This window comes from Miniopterus schreibersii (assembly GCF_964146895.1).
Source record: "Miniopterus schreibersii genome assembly, chromosome: 12".
Lineage (NCBI taxonomy): Eukaryota > Metazoa > Chordata > Mammalia > Chiroptera > Miniopteridae > Miniopterus > Miniopterus schreibersii.
The window spans coordinates 24,773,519-24,790,047 of NC_138112.1; the positions used below are offsets into that span (position 1 = coordinate 24,773,519).

Here is a 16,529-nt window from a genome sequence, read left to right on the forward strand (position 1 = left end):
TCTTAAAGTGCATTTCAAAACTTCTCTGTTAGACTTGGCTTTGGATTTCTGGACCTCTGTGCCTGTACTGTGCTGAAAGACTTTACAGATGCATCCGGAGTAATAAGCCAGTCACCATCCTCTCGGTCATAAGTCACCCCTCAGATGTCATGGAGATTCAAATGATCAAAGAAAATTTTAAAGCAAGGCCTGGCCAGGTGAGTTGTTGTTCAGCAACTTTTAAAATGCCTTTTATTCTTAGGTAATTTTTGAAAATTAGCAGATTAGTGCCATCATTGGACAATTTGAACTTCTACCTTGGTCATTTAAACATTGTTTGTTGCTTTTTAGTATATTACTCTACATTGTCCCAGTGTGTCTGCATTAGAAAACCATCCATTTACTCTCACAATGGTAAGAAACTTTTATTTTTATTTTTTTATATTGAAATGTATATCTTCCCTTTCTGTGTGTGTACTCCACCTTATTCTAAAAGTTATTCAAGGTTGTCACGGGATCCTTAATGTTTAAGTAAACCATCTTTTTTACAGAGAAATATAATTATCTGTATAAAACTTTGTAACTATTATTTTGTACTCTTTTAAAATTCAAAAGTAATGTATTTACAATTTATTAAATCTGGTTGATTTAAAATGCAGAAAATTTTCTTGATGTTTGCATTTTTCCTTTTATAAAGTATATATCAAAATATAATATGTGCATGATTTCTTTAAAGAGGTTGAAGTTAAGGAAAAAGAGGCTACTCTGAGTTGAGGTAGAAGCATAAGAAAATCCAGGCAGTTTACACAAGAAAAAAGTCCAGTGTAATTAGTACCCTTGCTGTATACGGGGGAGAAAAAGGGAAATAAAGAAAAATAAAATGGAATAATGAGGGGAGTGGGGACCTAGCTAAATAATGGAATCACCAAGTATTTTTAGCACATTATTGAACATTATTTTATGCATTATAAAAATGGCATGAGCCATTATAAAAAAGTAAGTAATTCACAAGTCAATAAGATAAAATAGGAACTTTTCCTCATTTTCCCCTTTTTCAATTATTTTCTCTAGAGTTTGTTATATATTCTTTCAGACATTTTCCCATATAATATGGCATATAGAGGTGTTTGGCATGTTTACTGAATCATTTGTTTTATAATTTTCTCTTTTCACCCAACAATATATTATAGGCAACTTTTCATGTTACTTTATTTTTCTGTGCCTCATATTTTTTAATGAGGGCATAATATTTTACAATTTATTTAATATTCTCCATTGATGATGGGGATTAAGATTTTACTTAGTTTCTAACAAAGGTAACGGAGAACAGGGACTACATGTTTAAATAAGTGCTTAAGATATGCAAATAAAATTGAACAAGTTATGGGGTGGAGAGGCAGATAAATAACTGGTTTGACACCAGTGCTGAGATGTCAGGTTGGGCTTACTAGGATTGGAACCGCTATAAATTTGATGTGCCTCTTGAGAACATGTACTAGTGAAGAGAGCTAGGGCAGAAAAATCTATATTTAAGGGATAAAAGAAACAGAAAAGGAGTGTCAAGTGGTTAGAGGAAAGAAAAACAAGTTATTTGAATAAAATAGAAATTCTTTGAAGGAAAAAAAAATTTGCTTCATTGCTCCAAATTTGAGGGAGATCAGAGGTAATTGTGTATTATTAGGCCTTGGATTTTGGAATCCTAGACAGTCGGGTTGGAGTTCTGGATCCCCCACTTATTAGTACTATATCCTTGAACAAGATCATTAACATACTTAGCTTTGGTTTGCTTCTTTATGAAATGTGGGAAACAATAGTGACTTTTCTATGGAGTTACTGTGAACAGGAATCAAAAAGATAGAATCAAGTGTCAATCATGGTGCTTGGCATATGGTAAGTTCTCAGGAGGTTAGAAGTTGTTATCCAGCGTCTCATCCACATTTCATCTTTCAAAATCTGTTGGCACCTCTCCATTGTTGTCATCACTCTCCATGTCACCTTAGCTGTGTGCTTTCCATTTTCATCTGTTGTGGCGGTTGTTTCAGATAGTGAGTGTAGAAACAAGACAGGATTAGACTGAATTTTTTTGCCTGGTTCTGCAGCATGAAGTAACTGACTAAACTCTGGCCACAGACTGGTTTAGAAACAGTCATTCGGGGGACTGATGATTTATTTGCCTCCTGTGGTTCACTAGCCGTTAGGATGAATGATGGGCCTTTATTGGCTGAAAACCTGGATCAGATTTTACATGTTGTTCTTCAACTATGTGGTGGATTTCTACGTGTTTTCCAGCTATGCTCTGTAATTGCCAAGTTTGGATTTTTCTACCAAAACAAATCTATTAAAGTATGCTCTCATCTAATTTAGATGTATAAGTCAGATATGATCTTAAGAAAGCATGAAACCTACTGCTTAGTACAAAAGGTAGCTTCTCTTAGTATTTAACTGAGGGAGATGTTAATTATGCTCATTAATATTTTTCATGGATTCTCAAAGAAATAATGCAGAATCTACTATTTTATGGTAGTAATTGATTGAAATTTAAATAAGTATCTCTGTATTCTTTCCTTATTATTTTAATTTAGAAGTACACATGTGCTTTCCTGACATCTGTATTCTGAGCTGTGTGATTCATTACTTTTAAGCTTGGATAACCTGATTTCACATATTTTTCCATGAGTCAGAGGCAAGTTTAGCTGCTAGTTTGTTATTGTCTGTACTTTAACATAGCATGCCTTCACTTGCCATCATTTTTCTGCTTTGTGTTTTTAATCTCTCAACCCAGTCACTTTGGGAATAGTCTTTCCAGTTTTCAATGAAAACCAGACAAGAATGGCCAGGAACCGCTTAAAGATTGGAAAAAAAAAAAAATTGTTGTTACTTATTTAATTTCATGGGTTTAAATATAAGCAGGAAGTCTGCTTTAGTGGTTTGGATCTTGGGTCTTGCTTTCATCTATCTAATTCTTAAAAATTGCTTTTCTCTAGGGTTTCACAAATCTTTTGCTTAGTTTAGAAACTCAGCTGGGATGGATGACAGATTAGCAAGGCAATAAAGTCCCTTAACTATATAGACCATGCACAGTGGTGGAAATTGCCGCAGAAGGTCAGTAATGTTCATGAAATATATTGGGACATCTGAATTCTCTGAAAGTTAAATATCACCTAATTGCTCTAGTTTGGCTCTTTTCCAAGGAAAAAGAATATTTCTTCAGTGCATAATGAGAGCCTGCATGATAAATATGAACTTCAATTGGTCAGTGTATTCAAAGCGAACCTGTTGTTTAGTATTAAACTCGACTTATTCAATTGTTATTTTTGGATGCCTACTTTTAACTAGTTATCAAAGAGAAAATGATGGATAAAAGCTCTTTCTTGACTCACATCTCTTTCCAGCCTCTCCCCCATGTTTCAGTTCTTCAGTGCCTTTTCTCCCATTCTCTCTCAAACCCACCACCGTTTGCCCACAGCATCTGCTAAAACATTGCCAAGGTCAACACGATCATGTTATTGCTAAGTCTAATGGTCATTTCCTTGTCCTTAATGGGTTTGACCTCTCAGGAGCCCTTGGCACAGCTGATCATTTGCTTTATTAACATGCATTGTTCATTTTGCTTCCAGGACATGCACTCACCTGGTTTTTCTCCTAATTTTCTGACTCTCTTTTTTTAAAACTTTTTGCCATTCCTTGTCATTCTCATGACCTCCAAATATCAGAACACTCCAGTGTCCATTTCTTGAAACCCCTTTTCTCTCTAGCTAAGTTTGTTTCCCTGGTGATCCTGCTCAATCTTATTAATGTATCTGTGCGCTGCCATCTTCCAAATTTATGTTTCTAGCTCAGCCCCCAACTCTGAAATTCAAGGTCATATATCCACTTGTCTACCAAAAACTTCCTCATGGATGTCTAAGGAAAATCATAAGTTAACATGTCTAAAACTGAACTCTTAACCTTCGGTCCTCCAAACCTCTTCCACCCTAGTCTTCCAGCCCTCTTCAGTTAGTGCCAACTTTGTTGTCCAAGTTGTTCAGGCTGAAAACCTGGCTGTCAAACTTGACTTTTATCCTTTCAAAAAAATGTAGTCAACAATCTGTCCACAATTTTTCTTGGCTCTACCTTCAAAATATGTCCACAAGTTTTACAGCACCCACCCTGCTCCAATCCACTGCCATCTGGAGATAGCCTCCTAACTGGTCTCCCTCTGTCTGCCCTTCCTCACCTATCAGTTCATCTTAAGGAGCATCCAGGATGACTATTTTAAGATGCGAATCAGACCGTGTCATTTCTCTGTTCAAAAACCTGGTAGTTTTCAACCTTAGTTATTTTTGATATATCTTGACTTGCATCTGTGTGAACGTGTGTGTGTGTATGTGTGTGTGTGTGTGAGTGAGTGAATGGGGGGTGTTAAGAGGTCAATGTGGCTGGAATACACTAAGGAAAAGGAAGGATGGTATGGAATAATGTCAGAGAAGTCCTGAGGAGTCAGATTATGTGGGGTTTAGAGGACATGGACAGGGATTTGGCTTTTACTTTCAATGAGGAGGGAGCCTTTGGAAGATTCTCTATAGAGGACTTACATGTCTGGCTTAATTTTTGACAGGATCGCCCTGGCTGCTTTGTTAATATCAGATGAGGAAAAGCAGGGAGACCACTTAGGAGACTGTTGTGTATTGCGGTGCATCTAGTTGAGGTATGATGATGGCTTGGCCCAGAGCAGAGCTGGTGAGAAGTTCAGATTCTTAACATATTTTAAAGTTAGAGTTAACAGGAATACTTGAAAGACTGATTATGGAATGTGAAAGAAACAGAAGGGCCAAGCTTATCACCAGAGTTTTTGGTCTGAGGAACTGGAGGTGCATTAACTGAGATAGGGAAGGCTGTGGGGAGAGCAGGTTCTGATGACAATATTTAGAGCTCGGTTTTGGAGAGGTGAATTTGAGATGGCACTTAATGTGCCTTTAAAAAATATTTGCTGAGCTAACAAATGTCACCTTGGCTCTACTTTCCACTGTACTGGTCATTCTTGTATTAAGAGCCTTTTTTGTCTCACCTCTGCTTATCTTTGGTTTGTGGAGGAGTAATTGCCTGGCTTGTGCTTGGAGTGAGGTGAATCTGGGAGTCCAGTTATTCCATATACAAACATGGACAATCCTTCATTTTTAAAGCCATGAGCCCAAACGCAGCTTCTTTCTTCTACCTCTGAGACCTAAGATTTCTCATTGTAGTGAGGGAAATACAGGCTTGTTTCTCAAGGCAATCATCTCTTTAAAGGTAAACTAATTAAGTGGGGAATTGAAGGGATAAGAAAATGTTTTAGTTGATATGTGTTGGTTTAGGTGGGCTTTTAGAGTGGATCAAGGAGAAACATGGAATATAAAGTTGGAAAGAATTTGGAACAGAGGTGGTTGGCCATGTAGGAAAGAAAGTATGTGGGTGATTTCCATAGGGGGAGCACACAAGGTTCAACGTAGGTGATTGCTGCGGTCAGACACTTTCTTTGGTGAGATTATTTGAAAGGACTTGACGCTTGATTGAGTGCTGGCAGAAAGAGAGATACCTGATTTTACTCAGATTTGAGCCTCTGCTCTGAAGGATTTATAGGTTCCATGTCAGACACAGGGAATGAGGAGGAGATCATAACTTGGGAAGTAAGACAGCAGCATCATTACATTTCACATTACATATTAATTATTACAGCAACGATATTACATTTAGAGTGAATTTCTGGTGGGAATGTTTAGCAGGAATAGAAAATGTGAAACTAGATCTTTGGAAGAAAGAGCTAACAATAAATCCTGACAATAATGATTAAAGAACATTATGTTCTGTGATCATTTTCTCTGGTTTAATAAATTTAAAAACAAACACACTGTGGCTTTTAAATTTCTCTTCCATGTTGAGTAAATCCTTGTGCAGTGACATCATTTTTACATTTAGTTCCCAAATGTAAGATAATTACATAATATCTGTTTATATTTTTGTGAGACTGTTATAAAATCATTAGTCTTTTGGGCACATTAAAATCCCAACACCATACTGAACAAATAATTTGAAGGAAAAGTTTTTTTCTCTCCAGGACAGCAAAGTACACATTTTCTCAGATCTGTTGTTACAAATTCTGTCACTTTATTTTCCTTAAAATAAAGGAAGCTAGGTGATGTGTATTCTGGTACTTATATTAAGGTCTACATGAGCCAAACTTCATTCTCTTCATCTAGGTAACTTATGTGAGACTAAAGAAAGACTCAGCAATGTTTCAATGTTTAATTTTAAATTTAACAATTAAAACATTTAAATTTAGAAGCATTATAAAAGCTAATAATACCTTTTATAAAATAGATGTGTATGAAATGAGTTCTCATTTTCTGTCTTTAATTTCCCAGAAGTTAGTGTTGAGTAATAGAGTATTATATATTCTCTTCAACATATTTCTATGTATAGAGAAAAGAAACACCAATATCTGTTTTTATTTTAATAATGTGAACTTAACTACACATATTATGTTGTAACTTTTTAAACTGAAAAACTGGCATAAGCATATATTTAATGTTCTGGGAGAAATAAGATAGCCGTAAATATCAATACTTTATTATTTCTTCCCTTTTTTTTCAAAATACTCTTAAAAAGATAGTAAAAAAGCATTAAAGAATCACTACACTCTGCTTTAAACATTAGTGAATATGAACATTATTTTGGCAAAGTTACTAAAATGTGACTCTTAGATCTTCAGTCATTGTTTCAAACCACACGTGCCGAAGCCCTTCTGCGAGTTACTCTGTGCAGGCCCCTTTCAATTTGGAGGCTATATATTGGCCAAAGACTGTCTTAAAATCTGTCTTTTTAATTCCTAACTCATTTGAGGAAGTATCAGTAATTTCTAAAGGCATCATTCCCAAGAATTTGAGAGGAACAACATTGTGTTTTACCTTTTCAAAAGCAGATCAGCCTAAAAGGCTATTCTAATGCATTTGGCCAGCTCTTAGAAGAGGAAGCTTCATAGGCTCCTACCAGACCTGAGGAGATGTTATCATCACATGTAATTATCTTCTACAGTGTCTGTGCTGAAAGAATAGAACAGGGGTTTGAATACCTGGCAAAAATGTATGTTTTCTTTTAGAATACTTTATGAGATTAAGGCAAGCTAGATGCACATTTAGTCACACAAAGACAAACCTTTTTACTCCCTAGTCTGTCTTCTTGGCTTAGATCCTTTCGTAACCTAACAGTGAGTGAAACATCAAGCAACATGTGGACAATAGGATTAGTAGCTTGGAATGCTGTTGGGATTCCAGCTTTCTGCAAACTAATACTTTTACTGCATAGAGGTTCTGGTCAGCCATGAGCAGTATGAAGTAAAAATGGTGGGTGGTTTTTACAGATCACATCATTTTATTTGGAGATTTACTAATGACAAAACTGATTGATCTCAGAGTTATTAAAAATCAGAATTTAAATGAAATAATTAAATATTAGAATCATAATTATAGATGAAGTATTTTAAAAGTATATATAACATTTAAATAATATTGTATACTATTTTGATTTATTTTAATATTTCATATTACTGTAAGCAGTAATAATTCTATTAGAAACACTAATTGCAGAACAGTGGTTTGGAAATCCATGTTACATGAATTCCTAACTCTGCAGAAGTATTAGATCATGTGCTTTTTAGTTTGTTTGTGATTTGGCATGAACAAATGATTAACACTTACCTTTAAAATTTCAAAGTTCCCCTTCTTCGACTGATGAGTCGTTTACATATCTCCGTGGTATCCTCATCATCCTTCACTTCTTCTCCTCATAACAGCCTACGTGACCTGTACTAGTTGCTCACCACAATGAGCTTGAGGATCTTAGACATGTCTTATGTAACCCATTCTCTCTCCTTCAGAACCACTGCCATTTTCTTGCATCTGTGCTTTAATTTCAGCCCATATTTCCCCTAATTCCTATTGTTGCACATTGATTCTACTAATCTTCAACCAATATGACCTTTCCACCTACATCGTTTGATTTCTCATGCAACCCTTACCCACTTGCTATATTTTTACTTTAGAGGAGACAGAGGCCTTCACAGTTAAGAACTATGTAGTCAGACAGGCCTGGATCCAAATTCTGCCTTGTGTTTTTACTAATTATATGATCTAGGGCAAGTTAATGTTTTAATTCTCAATTACTCAGTTTCCTTAACTATAAAAGACAACTCTTCCAGGGTTATTGTGAGACTTTAGAAATGAAGCACTTAGTACTGTCTTTGGCACTCAATGAACACTGGGAAGTCACAGGCAGATGATCCCTTATCTATAACCCTTAGGTTAGATGTATTTTTAGGATTCAGAATATGATGGATTTTAAAAGGTATGCCTAGTCCCTATATTATATAAGATCTCTAGAAGGATGTGAGGTAGCATTCTTAAACAAATTGATATTTCTGTAGAGAAATACTTCTCTGTGAATTTTTTACAGAAGTATTAGCCTCCCATCATTACCCACCTATCAATTCAAGTCAGATATTATCACCACGAGTTATTAAAAATCTCATTTTTCAGAACTTTTGAATTTTGGAATTGTGGATAAGGGATTGGGATTCTGGAAAATAAAAGGAGATTCTGCATTTTCTTATTGTTAACTAAGAAATTTTTATTATATGGGTGTTTTCCAGATTTTCTAAACATGGGCCACAGATACTTTTTCTTACCTTCGGTACCACAACTCACTCCCCTCCCCTGAATCCCCTGCCAGTTCACTCCAGAGATCTGAGAATTAAAGGAAGGAATGAAATAGAATGCTTTCAGTATCAGTTTCCTCATTGGATGTGAAATATTTAAGTCACATTAAAAATTATATTTTTCTTTTTCCTGGAATTTGTTAGAATGTGAAGTATATAATAATATCTGGAGAAAAAAAGACACTGGCATTATTAGTGTACATATCTGCCTTTGTAGTTAAAAGCTGTCACCTTCTAAATATTTTAACTCAAAAGATATTTAAGCAAAATGTGTAGTTAGACATAATATACTAGCAGTTTTAGACTATATTATATTGTTTTATATAAATAGTTATGGGTTTTTAGAGAAATTTATGTTGTCATATTGACTAGTTAAACATTGCTTTTTTCTCCCACTAATGAGGATCTAAATACTTTTTAGTCCATTGCTTTCTATTCTCTATTAATTTGGGGGATTTGCTATGAGAATAAAAGTTGTAATTCAATCATACCCGGTAATACACAATTATTATTCAGAATTGATTCTGGTGTCCATTTATATTTTTAGTGTCCTACTGAATCCAAAGCAACATTCGGGGTCCACCTTAAAGTAGTAGGAGACTGGACAGGTATGTAGAACATAAAGTTTTAAGATATATACTTTGAAAATAATGGAACATACAATAATTTTTGTTTAAGTAGTGGAATTACCAGCATGTATAGAAATGTATGTATGCTCTCAAGCTACTGTTTGTTTTCTTTCTTTGCTTGTACAGTTTTAACATTTATGTTTTCTTCTTATAAGATGCATTTTAGAATTGGAATATCTTGGATATTAGTAATTATTTTTTCAAATCTTCACAGCAGCTTTATTTATAATAGTCAAAAACTGGAAACAACCCAAATATCTACTAACAGCTGACTGGATAAAAAACAATTGTGATATATTCATACAATGGAATAATACTAATGAACAAACTATAGATATATGTAGCAAAATGGATTAATCTCAGAATAATCATGGTTAATGAAAAAAGCCCAAGTCCTCACTCCCAGAAAGTATATTACATAAAATTCTAGAAAATGTGGTAATTTTTAATAATGTATTATTCACTGTGTTTGCAAATCACAGGTTTCCGCCTACTTGTCAGATGTACTGGCAATAGTGGGAAAATGAAACTTTTATTTTATTATTTTTTAGACAGTATGATTTCAAAATTAGTGGTTGGTTTTATGCTCAAAATAATCGGCACTTGCATGACCTTTCCTGTGGTATCCACTCCACTACATCTGTGGAATAGTGGTCATTTTTAATAGTGGGTGTATTAGTGGTGATATTTTACTCATTCAATAAATTTTATTATCTGAGAGGTTACATTAAGAGTTATGAGTAAATAAAAGAAACATTATTCATTCTTATAGTCACTTGACTGTTTACGTTGGTTACTCAAAGGAAAGGATGCAGGCATAAACATGGATGCAGATGTAAATAAAGATACTTTGTAATTGAGTGCTAAACCAGGAGTTGGTTAAACTACAGGGAATCAGAAAATGTAGTCCAGGGTTATAAGAGGAGCTTCACAGAGAAGATAGAATGTGAGCTGAACCTTGAAAATCAGGGAAATGAGGGAAGAAGTAGGTTATTTACATGAAATTGTCAGCATTGTTAAAAATCTAGGAAGTTCATGATTCAATCATATTTAAGAAGGGTAAGTCAATCAGCCTAGCAGAAGCAAAGATTTTGTTCTAGGGAACAGTACAGAAAAGGCATTTAGGGTCAGCTTGGTGAAGATCTGGAATGCCTAGACAAGATATTAGAATAACTTAGGAAACCTCTAAAGAATTTGGAGCATGATAATGAAAACAGTATTAATGACTTGCTAGTTGGATCAGTTAGAATCAAGGGAAGACTTACGGTGCTGGAAGGAGGAGGAGAGCCCGTGGAGGAGAGGGGATGGAAACTGGGGAGTAGAAGGAATGGATTTGTAAGCACAGATTGAGAAGTTAACATTGCAAAGGAGGAACTAATTTTTGTAAAAATAGGAAAGAACAAGATACTGCATAAAAGAGAGAAATATTTTAGGGAGAACAGTTGAAAGAGCTTATATCATACAGTTAAAAAATGATAGTATAAAATTCTTTGTCTATAGAAAGGGCAGCCAGATTGGAATTGGGGACTTGAAGAAAATGGAGAAATATGCAGTATAGGATCTCATGGGCAAACAAAGAAATTAATCGAAAGATCTTTGAGCAGTATTGACCTATTTGGAATCAGGAAAAACCAGGCTTAAATAGATATGGTTCATGTTATAATATTCAACAGTTCATGGTAGTACATTGATAGAAAAACACAGGTATAGTATGGAAACAGTGATTCTCATGACAACTACTTGATATAATCATAATTGTTTTGTACCCTTTGACAAATAAACGAGTGAAATTCTTTTCTGGTTCAGACTTCAATATAGTAAGGATTCACTTCAGTAATGAATGGTAATTGATAGGATTCTACATCTGAGGGGAAACGAGCACAGTGAAGATATAATTCAGTTCATCAGGGTAAGCAGAAACCCCATGATGGCTGGTTACTAATTATTGTTACTGAGTTTCTTCATAAAGTTGTTTGCTGTTGTCAGTAGCTCATTAAAAGAAATTATCTCATTTATTTTAATCTCTATTAAGAACACTTAATAGTTTTAATTTATCCTCTTACTTTATGTACTGTGCCACTGAGGGAGAAACAAGATCATTTTATTCAGAGTTCAGTTCCAGATAGATGCTTTTCAATTAATAGAGACGTTCTTGGTTGTTGACTTTAAATTTGTTGATTTGGAAAAAAATGTCAAGCATTCATGCAGAGAACCCCTAAATAACTGTGCCACTATCTGGCAGTTTAATTCAAAAAGTTGTTTAGCTCTCTTAAAACAGTGGAATTACAATTATGGAAGGAGAAATGGGAACATTACTCCTGAGATCAAGGATCACTGGTTTTTATTCTGAAAGAATTGATTAAAACTCAGTATTAAGAGCAGTAGTTATAGGAAATATCAAAGAGGTGCTTAAGAATTTGAATATCAGAGTTTTACTTTCTAAAAGTTACTTACAGATGTTTAACAGTGACTTTTTCTTCCCTCAAATATGTTCTACCTGAGCAGGTCTAACAAACAGGTCATATGCATGACTTTTCTAAGACTAATCAACTACACCCAGCAAATGAAGGAGCTATATAGCTCAGCATCATCAAAGTTTTGTATTTGTTGTTTAGCTTTTTGTTTTATCCAGGCCTATAGTTGCATCTCCTAAGTGTGTGAAAGACTTATTAAAGTTTAAAAGACTCTTCAAACCTCTTAAACAATTAAGGTTTTTCCTTGAAATGATGATGGTAGAGGGGGTGGAGTGAACTACCTGAGTAGATTTATCTTTGAATGGAATTAATATTTTGTTGTTCTTCTAGAATCAACCATGCTTTCCAATGTCAAATATATGGTCACAGATTGCCTATTGACTTGATCTAACTGTTCAAAATACCTTGTTGCTTTCTTCCTTAGATGATATTATTTTTGAATAATGTTTTAGGTAATGTTACATCTTTGATTATTTTAGTTGTCTAAATAGCAGCTTACTCTAGAGAGGTTTGAGTTGTACTACAAAAGCATTATATACCTAATATCCACATGTAATCCATTGAAAAAATTTGTGCTTCAATAATTAGTGTATTGACAATAACTGGATAAAAATGCACCAAAGGGCTCATAATAGCTTTTTTTTTCTTGAATCTTGGGTATCAATTCTTGTATTGTCTACTGGAAAATCTTGCTATAATCAGAAGATATGGTTAAATTTGAGAATTCAAAGTGGGAAAACAGGGACATATAATATCATGGATTTGCCTTGATCACCTAATACATTGATATTTATAGTAAAGCTCTTAGATAGAGCTTTAGTTAAAGAGTGGTCCCCAAAAGAGGTGATAACTCTATCTCTATTTATTTCAATATCACTGTATTAAAGTGATACTTCATCTAGCTGATTGTTTATGAAAAGATTAAAACAGAATATGAGTGAATGATTTAAAGTGGGTTTTGTTCCATTTGGGGGAACTCCAAATGGAGTTAGTAAGCCAAATGATGACTTACTAAATAATAATGATGTTGTTATTTTATAATGACAGCACATTTTGGAACAGCTATGGCATCCACCTTACACTATTTACATCTGTGACTGGCTTTTGGTTGTTGCAAAAAAGTAAACACCCTATCTTGTTTCAATGACATGCCAAAACAGGAGATCCAAACTAAGTTTGAGAATACTGACTCCTTTGAAGAACACGGATTACATTCAAATATATGGAACATTGTGGGTTTTACAAAATTCATGTTCACACATTACAAACTTTAGTCTAAACCCACAATAAATATGAGTTATCAATTGCAACATCTACAAAGGAGTGACTAGAAATAGTTTTTCTTGTTTGTTTGTTTTGTTTTTTGCTAACTAGAAAATTATCATGATTAGAAATTTGTGGATGATAACATTTAAACTATTTGTTATTTTGCCTAAAAATCAAATAACAAATACCTCCTCTGTGCCAGATTCTGCACTAGTCTCTGGAGATTGACTAAAACCAAAAAGGTCTCTGGTCCCGTGGAGACTGTATTCTAGTCAGCAGAGACCTCCAGTAAACAAAAAGAACAGATCAATATGTAATGTGTTAGATAGTGATAAGTACTATGAAGCAAAATACAGAAACGGGAGTAAGAATGATGAAGGGCGGTAGTACTGTTTTAGATGGGGCGTTTAGTTACAAAGGTTGTGAGCAGACATGGACGTAGGTGAGGGGCCAAATTAGGTGGATTTCAGAAAGAGGTGTGTTTAGGCTAAGGAAATAGTAAGTGCAAAGTCCCTATCAGTTGTTTTGTGTTTTTTTTACTTAAAATTTAAAAATTTTTAATTTTTATTTTATTTCTTAGTTTTTATCAGTACTTTGGATATTCCAAGGACAACAAGGAGGCCATTGGGGCTGGAATAAAGACATTGAGGGAGATAGTAGGAAATGAGATCAGAGAGGTGAGTAGGGTATCAGACACTGTAGGAGGACTTGATTTTAATCTGATTGATATAAAAGGCATGGTTTTCAAGTCTACATCGGAATGAATATTCATTTTGTTCTCATGTGTACTACCTGGTGGATGGCAGGCTGAGGTTATTTTTTATTTTTATTTTTTTGCTTATTGTTTTTATTAAATGGGGTGACATTGGTTACAAAGACTGAATTTAGGAAGAAGGTGGAAAAGGTGAGAAATCTGAACATTGTAGAAACTAGATGAAACTTTTTTGGTTGGATGGGTGGGAGAGATGTATTATCATTTTGGATATGCTTCAGTGGTGGTTCTATGTATGGGTTCTGGTGGCCTCACCTATCGTACTAGTCCCTATGGATGGTAGTAGCTTCCTGCTGCTCTCGGGATGTCGTCACCATTGTTGACTTGGCTTCTCAGTTCTTCCCTCACTTGAGTCACTAGTTCCCTGTATTAAATTCTTTGCATTTGAAATATGTAGAGTCATTCTAGGTTTGATTGGATCTGGACTATTACTGGAGGTCAGCAGAGCCTCTCTGAACAGAGAGCAGCACTGAGTCCAGAAGAGTAATATATGGAGGAGATAAGAGGAAGTGTAAAAACCCTGAAGCGGTCGGATATTTGTGTGGAAGGACTAGTAAGAGATGCAGTAAGAACTGAGTAAGCGGGAATGTTGTAGGGAGTAAGGTCTGAGAAATACCCATGACCAGATATGGTAGGTACTTGCAGACTTCAGTTTTATTATAAGTGTTACGGAAAATCACTGGAGGATTTTGATTAGGGCCTGACTCACATTTTAAAGGGGTAACTCTGGCTACGATATAGAGAAATGATGGGAGTGGGCCAGAGTAGAAGTTAAGAGATGAGCAACGGGAGAAACTCACTGATGTCTAGTCTAGACAAGAGAAAATGCTAGTTATACAAAAGATGATTGTGATTGGGTCATGAGAAGTGAATAGGTTTTAAAGGCATATCTGGCAGGTTTTGTTGACAATTGGGAGTGGGATATAAGGACATTTAGAAATCAAAGGTAACTCCAAGGATTTTAGCTTTTGTAAGCAAGTGGACATTGCTGCTCCTTATGGAAATAAATACCACTGTGGCATATTGCGGGGGGAAGAGGGCAAGAGTGAACATTCAAAATTCAGTCCTGTACATTTTGATTTTGAGATTCCTCTTACACTTCTAAGAAGTGAGGTTGAATAGGTATTTGCATACGTGAGCCATAGGTCAGGGAGAGGCGTGTGTTGGAGATCTAAACCTGGGAATCATGAGTATATTCATGGATTTAAAGCCTTGAAGCTGATGGGATCATCTTGGGCAGCAGTTCTCAACCATATAAGATCCAACACCTTGCTTTATAACATTTTATATGCCTACTTTAAATTCTTAAAATATGATTTGCAGATATTACATACACAAATATGTTATAAAAATAAATATATTGTACTGACCTTAATATGAAGGAGCTATTAAAATAAAGTAAATAGTAAATGATTTACATTCAATATTTAAATTTTCAAGCATGACTACACTAGAAGTCATAATGAAATAGCTGACTTGTACCACATACAATATGGGCCCCCAATGTAATTGAAATGCTATGAGCACTGCATTCTTTATGATGTGACTTTCCATAATGGTGAACACCTTTTGGTTATGTTCTAGACACAATAGGGTACAATATTACTGCAGTTTACAGGGTGGTTGCAGTCTGGGAAATTTCAGTGCATACTTAAATCATGCGAAAACTGCATTTTTAATAATTATTTTCATTTACGTGAATGTCCAGCAAGTCATTTGAAAAGCAAGCAGGAAATAGGACAGGTCCTTGTCGTACAGTATTCCCCACAACATTGTAGGACATATAGTGTCTCTGACTCCTGCTCTCTCTGCTTTAGCAACTTCTGATCATAATTGTGAGAACCAGATTGCTGCTACAAGTTCTCACAACTGGCCCTAAGGAGTGACATTGTCTCGCCAAGAATAACCAATTTAAGAAATGTGTATAGATAGAGAAGAAACGTAACAGAGGCCTGAGCCCTGAGACTTTGTGACACGTAGAGTTCAGCAAAGGTGACTAAGAAGGAGTGATTGCTGAGGTACGAGGAGAATCAGGGAAGTCTGAGTCCTGGACTCCACAGGACAGTTTCAAAAAAGAGAAATTGATCTATGGAAAGAAATGCTGCTGAGAAGTAGAGTAAAAGGATGGCTGAATTAATGACTTTGAGAATTGTGTTTTTAAATATATCTTTATTGATTTCAGAGAGAGGAAGGGAGAGGAAGAGAGAGAGATAGAAACATCAATGATGAGAGAGCCATTGATCGAGCCCGCAACCCGGGCATGTGCCCCGACCGGGAATCGAACCCTGATCGCCTGGATCCTAGGTCGAGGCTCAACCGCTGAGCTATGCCTGGTCGGGCGAGAATTGTGTTTTTAATGGAGTATTAAGAACAAAGCTTGACTGAAGTAGGTTTGAGAGAGAATAACAGTAAGAGAAGTGGAGATGGTAAGTACAGACAATCCAGTGGTGTGTTGGGGCGAGCTCCTAGATCATCCATAGTGTGAATACTTGTCCCACAGAAATTGATAAACATAAAGTAGGGGTTAAAATTTTTTAAGACCTGGCTATTAAATATTTACCAAAACACTAATGGACAAATTCTAAGGAGTTTGGATGTAAAATTACATAAAGAAATAGGGCAGTCACTGAAGGAAGGAGAATAGAGAGATAAGGCAGATATAAGTTAAGAGCACATATAAC

The 16,529-nt window shown here is 35.3% G+C and overlaps 1 protein-coding gene across 2 annotated transcripts in view; it reads left to right on the plus strand.

The window, feature by feature from the left end:
* Window positions 1-16,529, plus strand: part of NOX4 (NADPH oxidase 4) — a 129,216-nt gene that overhangs the window by 62,013 nt on the left and 50,674 nt on the right. For both annotated transcript variants that reach the window (XM_081154290.1, XM_081154289.1), the window contains exons 10-12: window positions 33-197; window positions 331-393; window positions 9,255-9,315. In XM_081154290.1, the coding sequence (XP_081010416.1) occupies window positions 33-197; window positions 331-393; window positions 9,255-9,315 (289 nt within the window). The remainder of the gene's footprint in view (window positions 1-32; window positions 198-330; window positions 394-9,254; window positions 9,316-16,529) is intronic.